We start from the raw sequence: 14,412 nt of genomic DNA, 5'->3' as shown, positions 1-14,412 counted from the left end.
TCGCAGGCTACGTATGTAGAGAGTGCGCCCATACGGCGTTCAGCCAGTGAAACCACACCGAACTCTGTACGAGTATCGAAGGACGTCTGAATGCAGTAAAAGCCTACCCCTTTCTTACGAGTCGCGGTTCTCCGTGCAGTATTGCCGTCAGTCGATTTTTGCGTCGAGGAGTTTTTCAAAATTTTCGCCCAAGATAGAAGAATTTCGCTGATTGAAATCGATAGTCTTTCAGTATGAAGAAAAAACGGGTCACACTCGTCCAAACTCGGCTTTCGGTATACAGCCACAATCATACGTTGTAGTTGACCCGAACTCATCAACGCGGACATATGTACTCGTGAGTTTGTTTCTGACATGCGCCGGTATTCACTTAAATGGAATCACAGAACTTCTCGTAGTGATGATGCAGTGAGGCAGTCAAAATTTTTGAGAAATCTTGGCGGAACAAAGGCGACGGACTTTATGCTTGGGCTTTTCACACCGCGGCGCTAACCATTGCGAAACGTGACGGGGAGCGTTGGCAAGTGAGTGAGTATTGCAACGCAAGCGGTAACATCCCGCTTTTCCCGTTACCTCTAAAGCTGCTAAGTTCGTCATCGTAACACGGATATGATAGACTGTTGGCTTGGTCCGTGACGCCTTCGCTTACGAATATTATCATTGTATCATGTCTTACTCCCGTAGATGGGGATACGGCGTTGTGAAATCTAGTTGCTCGTTGTTTTTCTTGTAGACTCGATATAGCACCTTTTTTTCAGGGAGTTTATATAGTATAAGAGAACAACGTGCGTCTAGAGAATTTATTCAAGATAAATTAAATTAGCTCGTTTTTAAGTTGTTCGTCAGTAATTTCCTTAACTTATTGCTCCTTTTTATTATTTCGTAACCAATAAAGGCATTCCTGTTTACCAACTCATTTTTTCTTTCGCCTGTTCAAGGTGGTACCTTCGTGGTACCATGCTGCATGTGCATAATAATTAAGTACTTTTTATGTGACTCGCCTTTATAGGTGTAAATACATTACTAGAGAAAAATCCAAACCCTTCCTCTGATGTTCTTAGTGTACTGCAGCCTATTGTTTCTAGCCAGTTCACTATATATAATGCTCTAATCTAGTGTTTGCTGATCACTGGAGATGGGTAGTTGAGTAAAACAAAAAGTAAAAATGTTCTGCTGTGAATTTGCATGAGCACCGCCGGAAGCCGACTCATTTCTAGGTCAGCCTCTTGCCCAATTACAGCGGTAGAGAACAGACCGGTGCGTCGGAACAAAAACCTCGCCCACTGCGATTCTCTGAGTCTCGTAGATCTGTAGCTTGGCCGAGTTCAAACATATTCTGTTGGTGTCAATTTGGATAAGCGTTACAGGACATTGTATGAAGAGAGCTTGATGGCCGGATTATGCCTGAAAAAACTCTGAGGAAGACATCGTCCTCTTCGCTTCGGAATATCACCACCGGAGTATATGTATATATATATATATATATATATATATATAGGGTGGGGCAAACATCTTTTGAGAAATATCACTTGAAATTTCTATAATTTTCACGGAAAATTTTTACGCGTATTTTTACTACCTTTTACACTCTTGTTATTTTAGCAGATATTAAATAAGGACCCTCAGACTTTGAAATGATCCACCCCGTACATATGTTTTTTGGAAGGCATATGGTTCTCGGTTGTTTCGCCTCCTCGGCTTTGTAATCTATATCTGAATTCTCAATTCTGAGTGACTATTTTGAGTCAGTCAATTTCCAATTTTTTCCACGGATGGCCATCCTACCCAGTGCATTTATCCTAGTCCTCGTTCTTTCTTCGCCTCCGTTCGCGGGCTGAGCTCGCCAGTTCGTCTCACCCCCCTCAACGCGTCTTGCCTTTTTCTGTAGCTACGGCTCGTAGAGGATCCACTCAAATAATTAACACTTCTTCTGATTACCACCTGCAGCTGCTCACTGTCGCTCTACGTCGTTCGTGGATGATCACTTTTGCTCTTACGCCTCATCATTTTTTTCGGCTACGCAACTATGCGAGTGGCGTTCTGATTCGATTAGACGGCACAGGACTGTGCAGTGCCAATGCAGGGGCTCGATTACCGAAGCCACGTCTACTAAAGCTGAACATATGCACAAACTAACTCCCGTTTCTACGCTTTACCTGTTCCACGACCAGCTAACACGGAGGCACCACCATTTTTCCTATTGCTGTCACACGAGCACTGTGCGAGTTTTGCGTTAAAGTTAGAGACACCTCAGCAGCAGCGGTACAGGTAGCAACTCTGAATCGCTATACAGACGGTACGAGCTGCATGCTCGATTAGCGGCTAAATCATGACGTTGTAGTGGCCCTTATTCGAGGCTGTATGCCAGACTGGGTGTGTGACTCGGTCTGCCTTTAACGACCGAGCAGATAATGGCCTTCCACTCCTCTGACACAAATAGAGGCTGTTCCACATACGGAAAATGTCCACGCGTTGGGCCCACACTGACTAGGCCATAGTAGCTTTTTTCTCTCTTCCTCTCTGGCCAGATGCCTGACACGAATCTTTATCGTGTATTGGCGCTGCTTACAAACATTCACTACGTTTTATTTTGTTCTATTGCCAATATGTCCAGTCGCAGCAGTGGCAACGCTGCCGACTTCATTGGCAGTGACAGCATATAGTAAAGTACAGTCATGCACTTAAGGTCCAGAGTGCATAAGTATCTATGTCTAGTTTTCTCAGCGCTTCTTGCTGGCCCGTCCTGTTAGTTAAACCCCTACTGCCTGCACTAAACTAATATCCTATACTAACATCGTACCTCATGACAACTAGTATTTCGATGTTTTTGGTGTTTCGCCAGCTTAAAGCCTTCAACACGTTCACCGGCTATTCATCGTCAGGGGACCGTTGGGTGTGGGCCGATAAAACAGAGTCAGATACTCCCCGCGCTCCTCGTACGGCACGCGCCACGAACGGACCGTAGCTGCGACAACGCCGCTTTAAGAAAAAAATGTGTTCATTTTAGCTACTCTCACTTGTACTACGTTAGCAAGTCCGGTCTGGTCTGGTCTGGTCTGTTTGGCAAAACCTGTGAAGGATAGTGGGTGGATATGTCCTGCTTAGCATGTCGACACGTAGGGGGCATTAGCCGTCCACATAAACTTATGCATGGGGAAGGGGCCGCGAGGCCGACAAAATGTTAGGAAGGACACGGCTTGAAAATTGCCTTTAATGACAATTGGAAGGTACTTCCGTTCCTCTGTTCGATCAGTTCACTTATCCACCGTCGAAAATGGTTACGACAGCGCGAAAAGGGGACGAGAAATGTTCAGTTTTAGCTAAATATAACTCTAAAAGTAAAATATGTATTTATACCTAAGTTGGCAGGTCGCGAATGCGTTGAATATAAATCGCACGCTTGAATGAACGGTCCATTCCAGATTACGTACTTTGAAAGAGCTCATCGTTTGATTAAAGAGCTCGTGACGGGCCTTGACGGTTGACCTGCGTCAGGCCGCAGTGCGTCGGTGGCTATTACATTCAACACAAGTGTGTCGAAAGTGAAATGTCGATTTATGTTGATCAGGCCGATTAGGACCCACGTCATTTACCCTATGGCCCTATCACCCTACTGGCTGAAACGACAGCTTAGAACTTATCATAAGTAACGATGCACTATTGTGGCCATAAGATGAATAGGTAAGGTCATAAGTAGACATAAGATAAATTTGTTCCGGTCAAAAATCAATTTTTAACCAATTCTTGCACGTATTCACCCAGCGAAACAAACAAAAACGCCAGCAAACTCTGGTCCTTAATAATCTTAATGTATCATTGCGGACCCGAAGCGTGGCCTGTGCGTTAACACAGACAGATAATACACTGGCCTTATTATCTCATTATGTTGATTGCGTAGTAGTTATCCTTGTGACAGATATGAATAGGCATTGACGCATTTGGTGTGATTGATACGTTCACTGACTACCTCGAGAAATTTCAATGGCTGTTCGATCGGTGTGTCGTAACTTGCTTGATTCCATGAAAAAAAGTTTACCTTACTTTTTGACAGGCACCTTGTGGAATCAAGATGTGTGGGTAAGTGGAGGTTACCGTATCAGCGTTGGTTGATGAAACAGTCGAAACTAACGTAGATGGCTTGTTTTCTTGTCTTTGCGCAGTATATTCGCGTCACATACGAGGTTCCATCATGGTGAAGTCCGAAAGGTGATGCCGACAGACACTATCTATATTACCATTCTAAGAGATCCAGTGGGTCTCTTCGGTTCGATGTATTCGTATTATGATCTTCACACCGCGTACAAACGTAAGTACGAAGCTAACTGCACCGCCACACGCACATTTGTCTGATTATATATATTCATATATATATATATATATACATATATATAATAACATAACTTCTTCCCCAACTAGATAGCGTAGCTTCAATGAATCGGAGCGAAGGGTCGTCGCAAATGAATGATAGCAGCGGTTGATGTACAATGGGGCAATGCTTCTGGTAGAATGGCACCCTAATTTGAATTTATCGCTCAATTTTAGTATCTCTCCAGGATCTGGTGCAACATCATCCTGACCCATTAGACCCGATTCATCGCAATCGACGTTACAATAAGTTCGGACTGAATCAAATGGCCTTTGATTTGGGTTTACCGGTTAATGCCTTCCGCAATACGGTCGCCGTTGATCAGTTCATACAACGTCTAGAAGAAACATTCGACCTTGTGCTCATAGCTGAGAGAATGTCAGAATCACTCGTTTTGCTCAGGTTTGTTGAGAATACCGCACTTATACATTAGCCTAATGATGTTATAGAGAAATTACCTGTGAAAAATCTGATTTGTGAGTCATCCCTGTTATGTTTGTACTTAGTGCTATAGTCAAGACCCTGTTTATCCCAGTTGAAATAGCTTTGGTCATATATCAGGGGACTAAAGACTAATAGGATAAGTATATACTTCGTTTTTTATGCACAGTACTGCCGCGAAGCATTGCTTCGGACGGCTGGCTCTCAAAACTGTGGATTGCGTGTATAATACACTGAAGTTCGTTGAAGTTAGCTGAAGTATTGGCCCGAGTCTTTGAAAATAACATGGCTTATTACAGGCTGTATGTACCTATTCTATTTGCCAAAAAATTGGTAGGTACCTGCTATGTTGGGATGTAGACGACGTGGTCTTGTTTAAAAAGAACGCTCGATCGACGTTATTCAAGAAGAGCGAAGAACAACTCACGCCACGTGACGTCAACACCCTTCGGACGCTTAACGCCGCGGACCAACGAATGTAAGCTGAGATATCATTGAACATGGAATGCGCATTTTTTGCCATCTTCTCTCGTCTCTTCGAGACTAGTAATTGTCTTTGGACAGTCTTCGAGGCGGCACTGTAAGGTCATATCTTTTCAAATACCTTTTTGGTCTTGCTCAGTGGAATCTATGCGGTAGTCTTCCTGATGCGTACAAATATTGACACGTTTGAATTATGGCGCTCTTGTCACAGTTATGATTACTTCAACGCCAAGTTAACGGAAAAAGTAAAACGATTTGGAGCGCAGCGTATGGCTGATGAAAAAGCGTTATTGGATACGCGATCCAAATACTGGTTTGAAGAGTGCGTCGAGGACGTGAAAAAAGTAGACAACGAGGAGACCGCGAAACGGATGCACATCTATTCCAAAAAGGTACGTTCGTATCTACGGAGTTATTGTAAAAATTAATCCAACACTGAATATAAATTCCAATGTTTTAGCCATATGTTGTATATATATAGTCTACAATTCGAGTGGCCTGGCGGAGCTTGGCGATTTCGTTGAACTTGCCTGCGTTTAGCTTCATGAGCCTGTTTCGATACCTGGGATAGAAAAAAATCAAAAGTTAACTGTTGAATTTCCAGTTTGTTCTCCAGGCGCCATAAGATTCGTAGGCCCTCGGGTTAAAATTTATGAGGCTTCAAGAAACAGTACCATCTAACGTAGATACTTACCAAGCCGACTTAATCGGCAACCTAGTTCGTTAGCAACTGTCTCCGTGAAAGTACAAAAGCTTCAAAGCTGTCCTAACACGTGTTGTTCCTTCTAGTGAAATACACTGAGGACGTTTACGCTGAGGAATTGCTAGCAAAACTTTTTTAATACTAGTTCGCAAAACACATGTGATATTTACTATCTATGAACATGCACTATTCTGTTCTAAGGTGATGTACTTCGAGGAAAAAGACGGCGCCGATCCTGAATGTCAGCGGATGCTTCGAGAGGAACTCGCCTATATAGCGCTGCTACGCGAGAAGCAATCGTACATCAATTACAATCTTACCAAAGTGACCGGAAATACCCTTATAAAGCGGCATCTTTAGTCGAAATACAATCCCCATTACAAAGTGCGCTTAGGGTGAAATCAGGTGTGAGTGGCTGCTCTGAGGAAGAGGGCCTTAGACGAAAGGAGGAAGACTTCACACTGTGATGTCTGTGCGACATCGTTGTGAGCATAAGAAAACGTTTCTACGGCAGAGAAAGACAGACGATCTCATGTGTATAGGATGACCGTAAGAAATGACATGTGATACAAAATCCCTCTCCAAATGCGATACATACACAGGGCATGTGGATTAAAGAGGAGTCTCTCACTAATGATGCGATCCTAACTTGTTTCGAATTGAAGGTACCATCTTTCCAAGTCTGTTGCTTAGAACCCGCAACCTGGCTGTATCTATACATTGTCTTGACAGACGTACATGTCCTTGATTTCTGGCCTGCTTAGGATCCAGAGGAAATTCGATATCCAAATATCATACGACTGGGTTTCGGGGTAGTGGTATGTTAAACTAGGAACTTCTGTGTTAAGATCTTAGAAAAATTGTGCGAATTCATCACAACCAGGCGTGTTGATTAGAAGATGAAGAGCCTCATATGTCTGTGCCTAGATAATGGCAAAAATAATTTGAGATCACCAAACATCCATTGAAGACCAGCAGAGGCATTGAGAAATTTTCGACCTGAGACGGGTATATATATGTAGCACACTATATAGCAAAGATAAAGCCATAGAAGGTTCAACGAACAGGCATAAACAGGCCTTCAGCAAATAACACAGCAAGTAATCTATTAAAAATAATTGTTAAGTCTCCTTGTAATTGACAATTAGTGCAGCATGCAATAGATAATACGAATGAATCGTTTTTATAGCCATCTATTCCATTTCACCATAATAACGTAAAAAAATCGTTAAAAATAAGTTTCGGTGAGAAGAAATTAGCGGCGCTATGGCATTAGTGATCGTAATACCTCGTGCCATTGCGTTTCATAATGTTTGTATAAATGTACGTTCGTAGATCTTGCGCGATATCAATGTCAGTCCAGCTGTAGTGGACAAAGGAAAAGGAATTCTCCGTTTTTGGCATCGAAAAAATTTGCTGTCCTAAGTAGCTACACAATACAACAGGTACGACGATGGCCTTAGAAGGCAACATTCCAAAACATTGAGATATCCAGATGAAAACTGGGAAGTAAAGATGTTGCTAATATTTATATAACACAGTGACAGTATATGTATACATAGGAAATGTATATTTTTTTTAATCAGTTGGGTCGCATCGCAGATGGGGCGGTGGTGGAGTTCTATCGGGGGGAAAGGAGGGTCAAGGAGCGGATTGTGATTGTTGTACGAGAATGATGACGCCTACTATCGTTGTTATTATTAATTATATTAGTAAAGGTAAATGATCCGCAACAAATTACAGTAGTACACATTGTACTCTGCGAATATAAGTATCTTTAGCCGAGTATGCAACAACAGATTAGAGCAGTATCGCTATAGCGTTAGATGTGGGTTGCGTCGGAAAGGCTCGACCCTGCGCCAGTCAGTTAAGCACGCTCTGTTCTTTATACTCTGTAGTATAAAAAGGTGAATGCAAACAACCCGTCGAACGAAGTATAGTGATTCTATCAGCGGCCCTAAATGGCCGAAACCACACAGCAACAACGCTGACAACGACAACAATGCGCGGCGTCTAGAACTGCACGGAAATATCATTGCAAAAAACCGGCTAGGGGAAGAGCATCGATGAGATCTGAACGGTCTAAGCCACTTACAACTTTCCAAATTAACAGCGATAAAATAAACTGTCTTCTATTAACATTCTATTGTTATTCGAAATACGGCACTGGACGAGAGTACAAAGTTCCTTTGTTCAAACGATCTGGTGCAAACTTTGGCAGGCGGCAAACTTTGTCAGGTGAAGGTTACAGGTTACCGATAACAGTGATACCGTTCTGAGGTGTCACGCATTCAACCGACCGAGCTTTTTCTATTAGCAGTATACTATAATATTTTGTACGCATTGCCGATTCTTATCTACCGCAATGGATAATTATAGATAAGCAGAACTTTACTATATTATGGGTAAATACACACCTGTTATCTTCATATTTTCCATCCCTAAACCGTTAAGCATCGCATCAGACAGCTGGTTTTCAGCAAGAAACGGAGTGCATCCACGACCTAAAGTACAACCCACTACCCGCTGGCTTACCATGAAGTTATACGTCTTGGTCCCGCTTTCGTCTGCTGATGAACACAAAACAGGTAGAACAAAATGGCAGACGCATAAGTTAATGCTCGCATGTAATATATTGCAATTTATGTAAAGCGTTATCGAAACCTCATTTCACTGGTGTTAGCTTTATCCTCTAGTTCTATATTCCATAATTACCCCTTCTCCAGTGGAATGCGTTTAAATAAGCCAGAGCGAAATTTCAACGTGTGTCCGACTCAACGGCACATTTGCAAGATCAGTAGTAGTAGTAGGCGGCGGCTCATCACGAGGCTACCAATGTTATGAATCGAACACCAGCCGTATTTTAGCTCGAGTACAGTAAATCGTTCACGTTCTTTATAACTAAATTCTGATAACCGAATGGTATCTACTCAGAGGGGCCTTTGCACAGGTTTCAGGGCTACAGGACAACGAATCCCCGAAAAAAGCGTCGGTTCAAATGCATACTACACAGGGACGCATAGCGATCCGCTAATACAGGTACAACATGCGCGTAATGGGAACACTAAAAGGCAGACACGCTAAAAGGCAGAAATGATGATGTACAATATATATATTCGAGTGTCGTGAAATGCAGTTAGGCCTAACAGAACAGAGCTTTTTTTGTTTTTTGGAACTTTTTTTGGAGAAAAACTATGGTGTTCAAGTGTACAAAAGCAACAACAATCTATCAAGAACTTTCACAGATCGCTGCTAACATATGTCAGAGAGGACAAAGTATTCAGGGGAAGATCGTCAAGAACGAAACATCGAAAGTTAGCGTCGGCAAGTTTTGTTTTCACAACTAATAGAATGAAAGTTACATAACGCACTAGCGACGAAAACATAGCAAGGTAAGTTGACGAGAAATTCGCTCTAACAGTATGAGATAAGTTAACAACAAAAAAAAGTCGTGAAGCTGCTTCGAGAGGTCAGAACGAGTAGATAAAAAGATAGATTTGTGATCAAGTAGAAGATTAAGTATGATCACTCGGTCTGTAGAATGTACCTAGAGATGTGATAGCCTATCTGTTTACTACAAATAGTGGCCGTTAGTACTGAGCAAGACAAGAAAAACTAGCATGACGTGTACTCAATGAAATGAGACGAGGATGCAGATAGTATCGAGTAAATGAGTAGTTGTGTATATACCGCTACCAATTATACCGTCCCCAAAAAGAACAGCATTGATAAACGGTAATAAATTATTTCCAACTTAATGAGATAATTTTCATTCGGTATATTTCTTTACTCAGTACAAGTAATTTAGAAATACAGATTGTATTTTTAGACGACAATTCATACGAAACGCTTGACAACTATAAGGATAGTGGGTTATAGCGCGCACAACTCCGGCACGACAGCTATCGTTGTTGTTATTACTACCTGTAAAAATCAAACATTCTTACAATTATTCGAAGTTATTATCTGGAAAAGTATGACGTGTTGTCGGAGTCTGGCGGGTGGTAGGACGATCGGATGCTGGCTTAATTAGATCACGTTTTAATGTCATTAGGATTGTTAATTTCATGTTTGACTTTAGCATGTTTTCCTCTCGGGCCGCCTGCGAACCGGGTGTTTTTCAGTTGTTTATTTTATTTATCCATACACCGGGGCTCACTGAGAGTTACATGTTTTTAAAGCTATTTATCGATTAGATCCAAGTACTGGTTACGTTTGTGAGATTAGTCGTACCCGTCGGCTGGGCAGAAGTTCGAAAAGACGAAAACACCGACAGCCACGGAGTGCACTGTTGGCCGGCTTCAGTATCAGATCGAAGCTATTTCCTATCGTTTTCGAAAATCCTATGTGAAACAATGATACCGCTCCACACTCGTGTAGAGTTCTAAGTTCAACTTGACAACGCCCACGGTTTCACATCTTTATTTTGCCATTCACTAGGCCAGAGCCGAGACGACGCCCTCGGCCGAGCTATCAGCGATCTGATACAGGCCGGGTAGGGACGAACTAGGCAAACAATTACATTTAGAAAAAACGTGATAATAAGAATAACAGTAAACTGAATAATCAATAGATCTATCTATAGGGCGACCTATTGATTTTGTGGCGGATTACTAAGTCAGCGAACAGAATCTACTGTTTTATTTAGCATATTGTCAAAACCACTGCCAACTTGCAGATAGGGCTTTTACACAATGTTGTGCCGCATTCTATTTCGGGAGGCCACAATTTGCCTTTTCCACGAAGTATATTTGTGAGCACTCAGATAGTCTCGGTAGAAACCGAGGTTTTGCCAGCCGCTGCATAGTTTGCCTAAATCGGAAGAATGAAAAACAACATTGTGGTTATTACTAGAGGTAGAATAAGTTTGTCGTCGACGCAAGGCATAGTACATGACATAAATTCGAATTGGAGTGCAGTTATCGGTTGACGTTACTGGGGCTTCATCTGTTTTATATTTAGGAAACCGAGCAGCACTGACGACTATGCCATGATAACATTAGCGTTGTTTCGTATGTTGAGACTGACCTTTCTCTGGACTATTGTAGGCTTCCTACCTAACGAATGGGTCCGTATGATTGGTTCGAAATGAGTCGCTATCCTACAGTCAAGCAGATCAGATTGGTCTTTACGTATAGGGAAAGCATTTTATGCTGAGCGACAAGTGCCAAGTCGTGACGTGCACTCGACAAACTGCGATAGCTACAAACCGGCGGCCTCCTATGAAGGTAGTGTACCCTATCCAGTGGCCTTAATCAAGGTTTTGATCGTATTGCTGAATAAATATAAAAAGAGCTAAGTGGGTTCGGGGCACGAATATCTACAGAAGGCTCCGTAGCCGTTGGCGGGGTCGAGTCAGCCTTGGTTACTCGGACTGGTTGTAAGTAAGTCATTATTGACATCGAAAAGTATTATTTGATAATAAGGTCTTTGATTTAGCCTGGAATGGCTCGTGTCGAGACATTGCTAGGCTTTTTAAGCGGGCGAGGGGTTGAGCAAATAGTGCGATACTGTTTGGCCGACTTGCCGAAGCAAGAAAATCAAACAAAATCAACGTGACGCGTATTAGCTCTATTAAGACGATGCAGTCAATAGCGGTAATTCTTTACTTATAGCACGCTTATCGCATTTATTCCAGAAGCCGATTTCTGTGCAGGTATCCAGACTTCCGTAAGGAGCCGTAGGCCGGCTAGTGTTACTTGCTCAAGTTTACAGGCCGGAATGATTTACGTTACCTTCGCGTAGGTTCCACTGCGCCGCTCTGTGTAGCTCTTATAGTTTATACCGCGGACGTCTGCGCGAGCCCTAGCGACGCGATCTGTTTTACCACAGTTTTACCAGTCTCGTGTTTACCTCGCGCCCGTGTTCAACTAACAGCCACAGCAGTGGTGATGACCGCAGAGGTTATAGTGAACGGCAAGCTTATGACTCCGATCATTTTCTAGCTTCTCGACAAACAGCTGGCCTTTTCTCACAAAAAAGCTTCGAAGACAGTTATTTGAATGATTATACGTTCATACCTCGCTTATGACTGATTGAAACTTATTAATGTTGTCCGAGCCAAGGTCGCGACGCCGAACTAGGAACTCGTCCCTATGAATGGCACATGTTGGTAAGAAACGTTCGTGTAGGCTTCGGCGTTAAGACAGAATCTTGTTGTATGTGTATGCAAACGTGTTAATAATATCGATCAAAGAAGTAGCAGATTGGAACTTCACTAGGAGATTGTTCCGATTGAGCTAGACGTGGATTCAATGACGTTCTGATTGTTTCTGAGACCCATCCAGAAGCGAGAATTGACTTACGCTCTTTGCTAGTGCAACGCATAGAGAAAGCCGCGTAAAAACGTCTGTTGATAGACAAACAGCAATCAACATCAACAAGTTGAGAAAATGAATGTCTTCGATCGTCTTGCTAAGGCTCGTCCTTTCAAACAACAAGTAGCGTACAACACCGTTACGCCATTCCGTCACATGGCGGTAGAGGTATACTTCCATAGGACAACTATTTCTGCTTATTGCTTATCATAACTCGACATTTTGAACACTCTTTACCGGCGAGCAGAAACTTCGAGAACTGTTGTACCTATTAAGAACGTGGACACTGAGATCTAATAGTTAGGCTGCATTTTTTTTTACACTGTCGTCATAGATAAATCTATGTGATTCATTACGCGCACAAATGTAAGATATGATGCTGCCGTACTAAGTTATTGTACAGCCAGCTACAAGTATTACATCGTCACTTTTCATTTTTTTCTTCGTCATGGTTAACGATTGAAATGCCGCGCATCCGCCTATGCTACCTATAATATCACCGCTTCCAGTATAAGGTACATAAAAATGTTGTTGTTAGATCGTCATAAGGTGCACAAATTCATGATGCTCATTTCATGACTCTCTAGACTTGTCTCTAATGTTATGTTACATAGGGTAGTGTGTTCAATTGCTTGTATCAACATAACTTCAACCAGATACTAACGGCAAACGTTACGCTATCAACAACGATTCGAATATTACGGACACAAACCACATAGAAGCTATGTTGTTTCAGCTCGACGCTATAGAACAAACAGCGTTTTAAACCTTAATGTCATTAACCCGAACCGAAAAAAATTCTTATGTTCTCGAAAACGCAAGTAGCGCCTACAACAAATCCAACCTTGTGCCTTTGACCTTCCACCTGAAACCCTGATTCGAGGTTATCGAAAGGAGCGATTCCGTAAGCACCCCTATGTGTAAGCCACACACCTACGCCCTCGGCACCTCGTAGTTCGCTAGACTCTTACACGACCTTGTGAATACCGCTGGGTAACTATGATCCCGTGCGTTTATACCGTCGGCGTGGCTTGGAAAAAGCCCTATCCAGAGCGTCATCTTGCCTGGTCTTATGATAGCGATGTTCATGTTGTTAAAGGACAGACGGGATTGTTGTTGACGCGTGCTTGTACGTCTCGCGCACACATTCGATATCTTGACATCACACGCATGCGAAGCATGCAATCGTTACTTCATGGAGGGATAATATGCTAATATAAAAGCGGCGCATCACCGCATCCCTTGTAGGTAATTCCTACAACCTGTGCTTAGCTGGACTGCTCACACCTGATTCATTCAAGTGCTTTCAATCGTGCTGTAACTCACGCTTACCGCTTGCTGTTCAGGTAGAGAGAAACGACAGGGGAGCAAACATGGCTCTCTCTAACTTAATTGCTTGTGCATCACCTTGAGTTACTCATTCCTTTCGGTTTGAGTGCCGGTTCTTTTGCCAACAGCATGTGTTTTTTTTGTTGCTCGAGACCGTAAACATCGACTTCCCTTTTCGCGTCAATGCCTTTCCTCGAAACCAATCAAACACATCTTTGATTTGCGACGTTTCTACCGTCGCACCTTGGATCGGGCGCTCTCTGATCAAACGGGAATCATCTACCGGATCTTCGCTGTGAGAAAACGTTGGAGAAATTCGATCAATGGTCAGAAATGGTACAATTACATTGCTTTTCGGTTTGTTGTGTATCAGCATGCATTTACGTCTTGGCTTCTTTTATTTAAATTCGCCATTTCCCTAACTTACGTGAGGAGACGCGTGCAACGAAAAGGAGTTTTCGCTGGAGCCGCTATTCGTACCTTATCGATCGCTATTTGTTAGAGCTTCCTAAACTTCTCGCCCCGTCAACCCTTCTCGTACCCGTGAAACGCGCACCCATAGGTTGTTCCCTAGCTTTCCAATAACATTGCCTGAGCCAAACGGGCCAGAGCAGACTGATGATCATCACTGAAAAAAATCAGGACAAGCAATACGAGCGAGAGAGACTCAGAGACAACCCGCCAGAGTGTCAAACAGCTGTAAGTGCCGTAAACCGCAGCGGATGCGGCAGCATCAGATGTTTCATCGTCGTCTTGGTCCGTCGTTTTCGTAG

The 14,412-nt window shown here is 42.8% G+C and overlaps 1 protein-coding gene across 7 annotated transcripts in view; it reads left to right on the top strand.

Moving 5' to 3' along the window:
- LOC111248684 (galactosylceramide sulfotransferase-like) overlaps positions 1 to 8,132 on the top strand; it is a 42,664-nt gene extending 34,532 nt beyond the window's left edge. For all 7 annotated transcript variants that reach the window (XM_022801434.2, XM_086986051.1, XM_022801429.2 and 4 more), the window contains 5 exons: positions 4,161 to 4,306; positions 4,543 to 4,768; positions 5,145 to 5,285; positions 5,502 to 5,682; positions 6,195 to 8,132. In XM_022801434.2, the coding sequence (XP_022657169.1) occupies positions 4,161 to 4,306; positions 4,543 to 4,768; positions 5,145 to 5,285; positions 5,502 to 5,682; positions 6,195 to 6,353 (853 nt within the window). In that variant the 3' untranslated portion in view covers positions 6,354 to 8,132. The remainder of the gene's footprint in view (positions 1 to 4,160; positions 4,307 to 4,542; positions 4,769 to 5,144; positions 5,286 to 5,501; positions 5,683 to 6,194) is intronic.
- The last annotated feature ends 6,280 nt before the right edge of the window (positions 8,133 to 14,412 follow it).

The sequence above is a fragment of the Varroa destructor genome, unplaced genomic scaffold (assembly GCF_002443255.2).
Source record: "Varroa destructor unplaced genomic scaffold, Vdes_3.0 BEIS01000004.1, whole genome shotgun sequence".
NCBI classification, from domain to species: Eukaryota; Metazoa; Arthropoda; class Arachnida; order Mesostigmata; family Varroidae; genus Varroa; species Varroa destructor.
The sequence above is the reverse complement of the archived record's forward strand: the minus strand, read 5'-3'. Positions and strand labels throughout refer to the sequence as shown.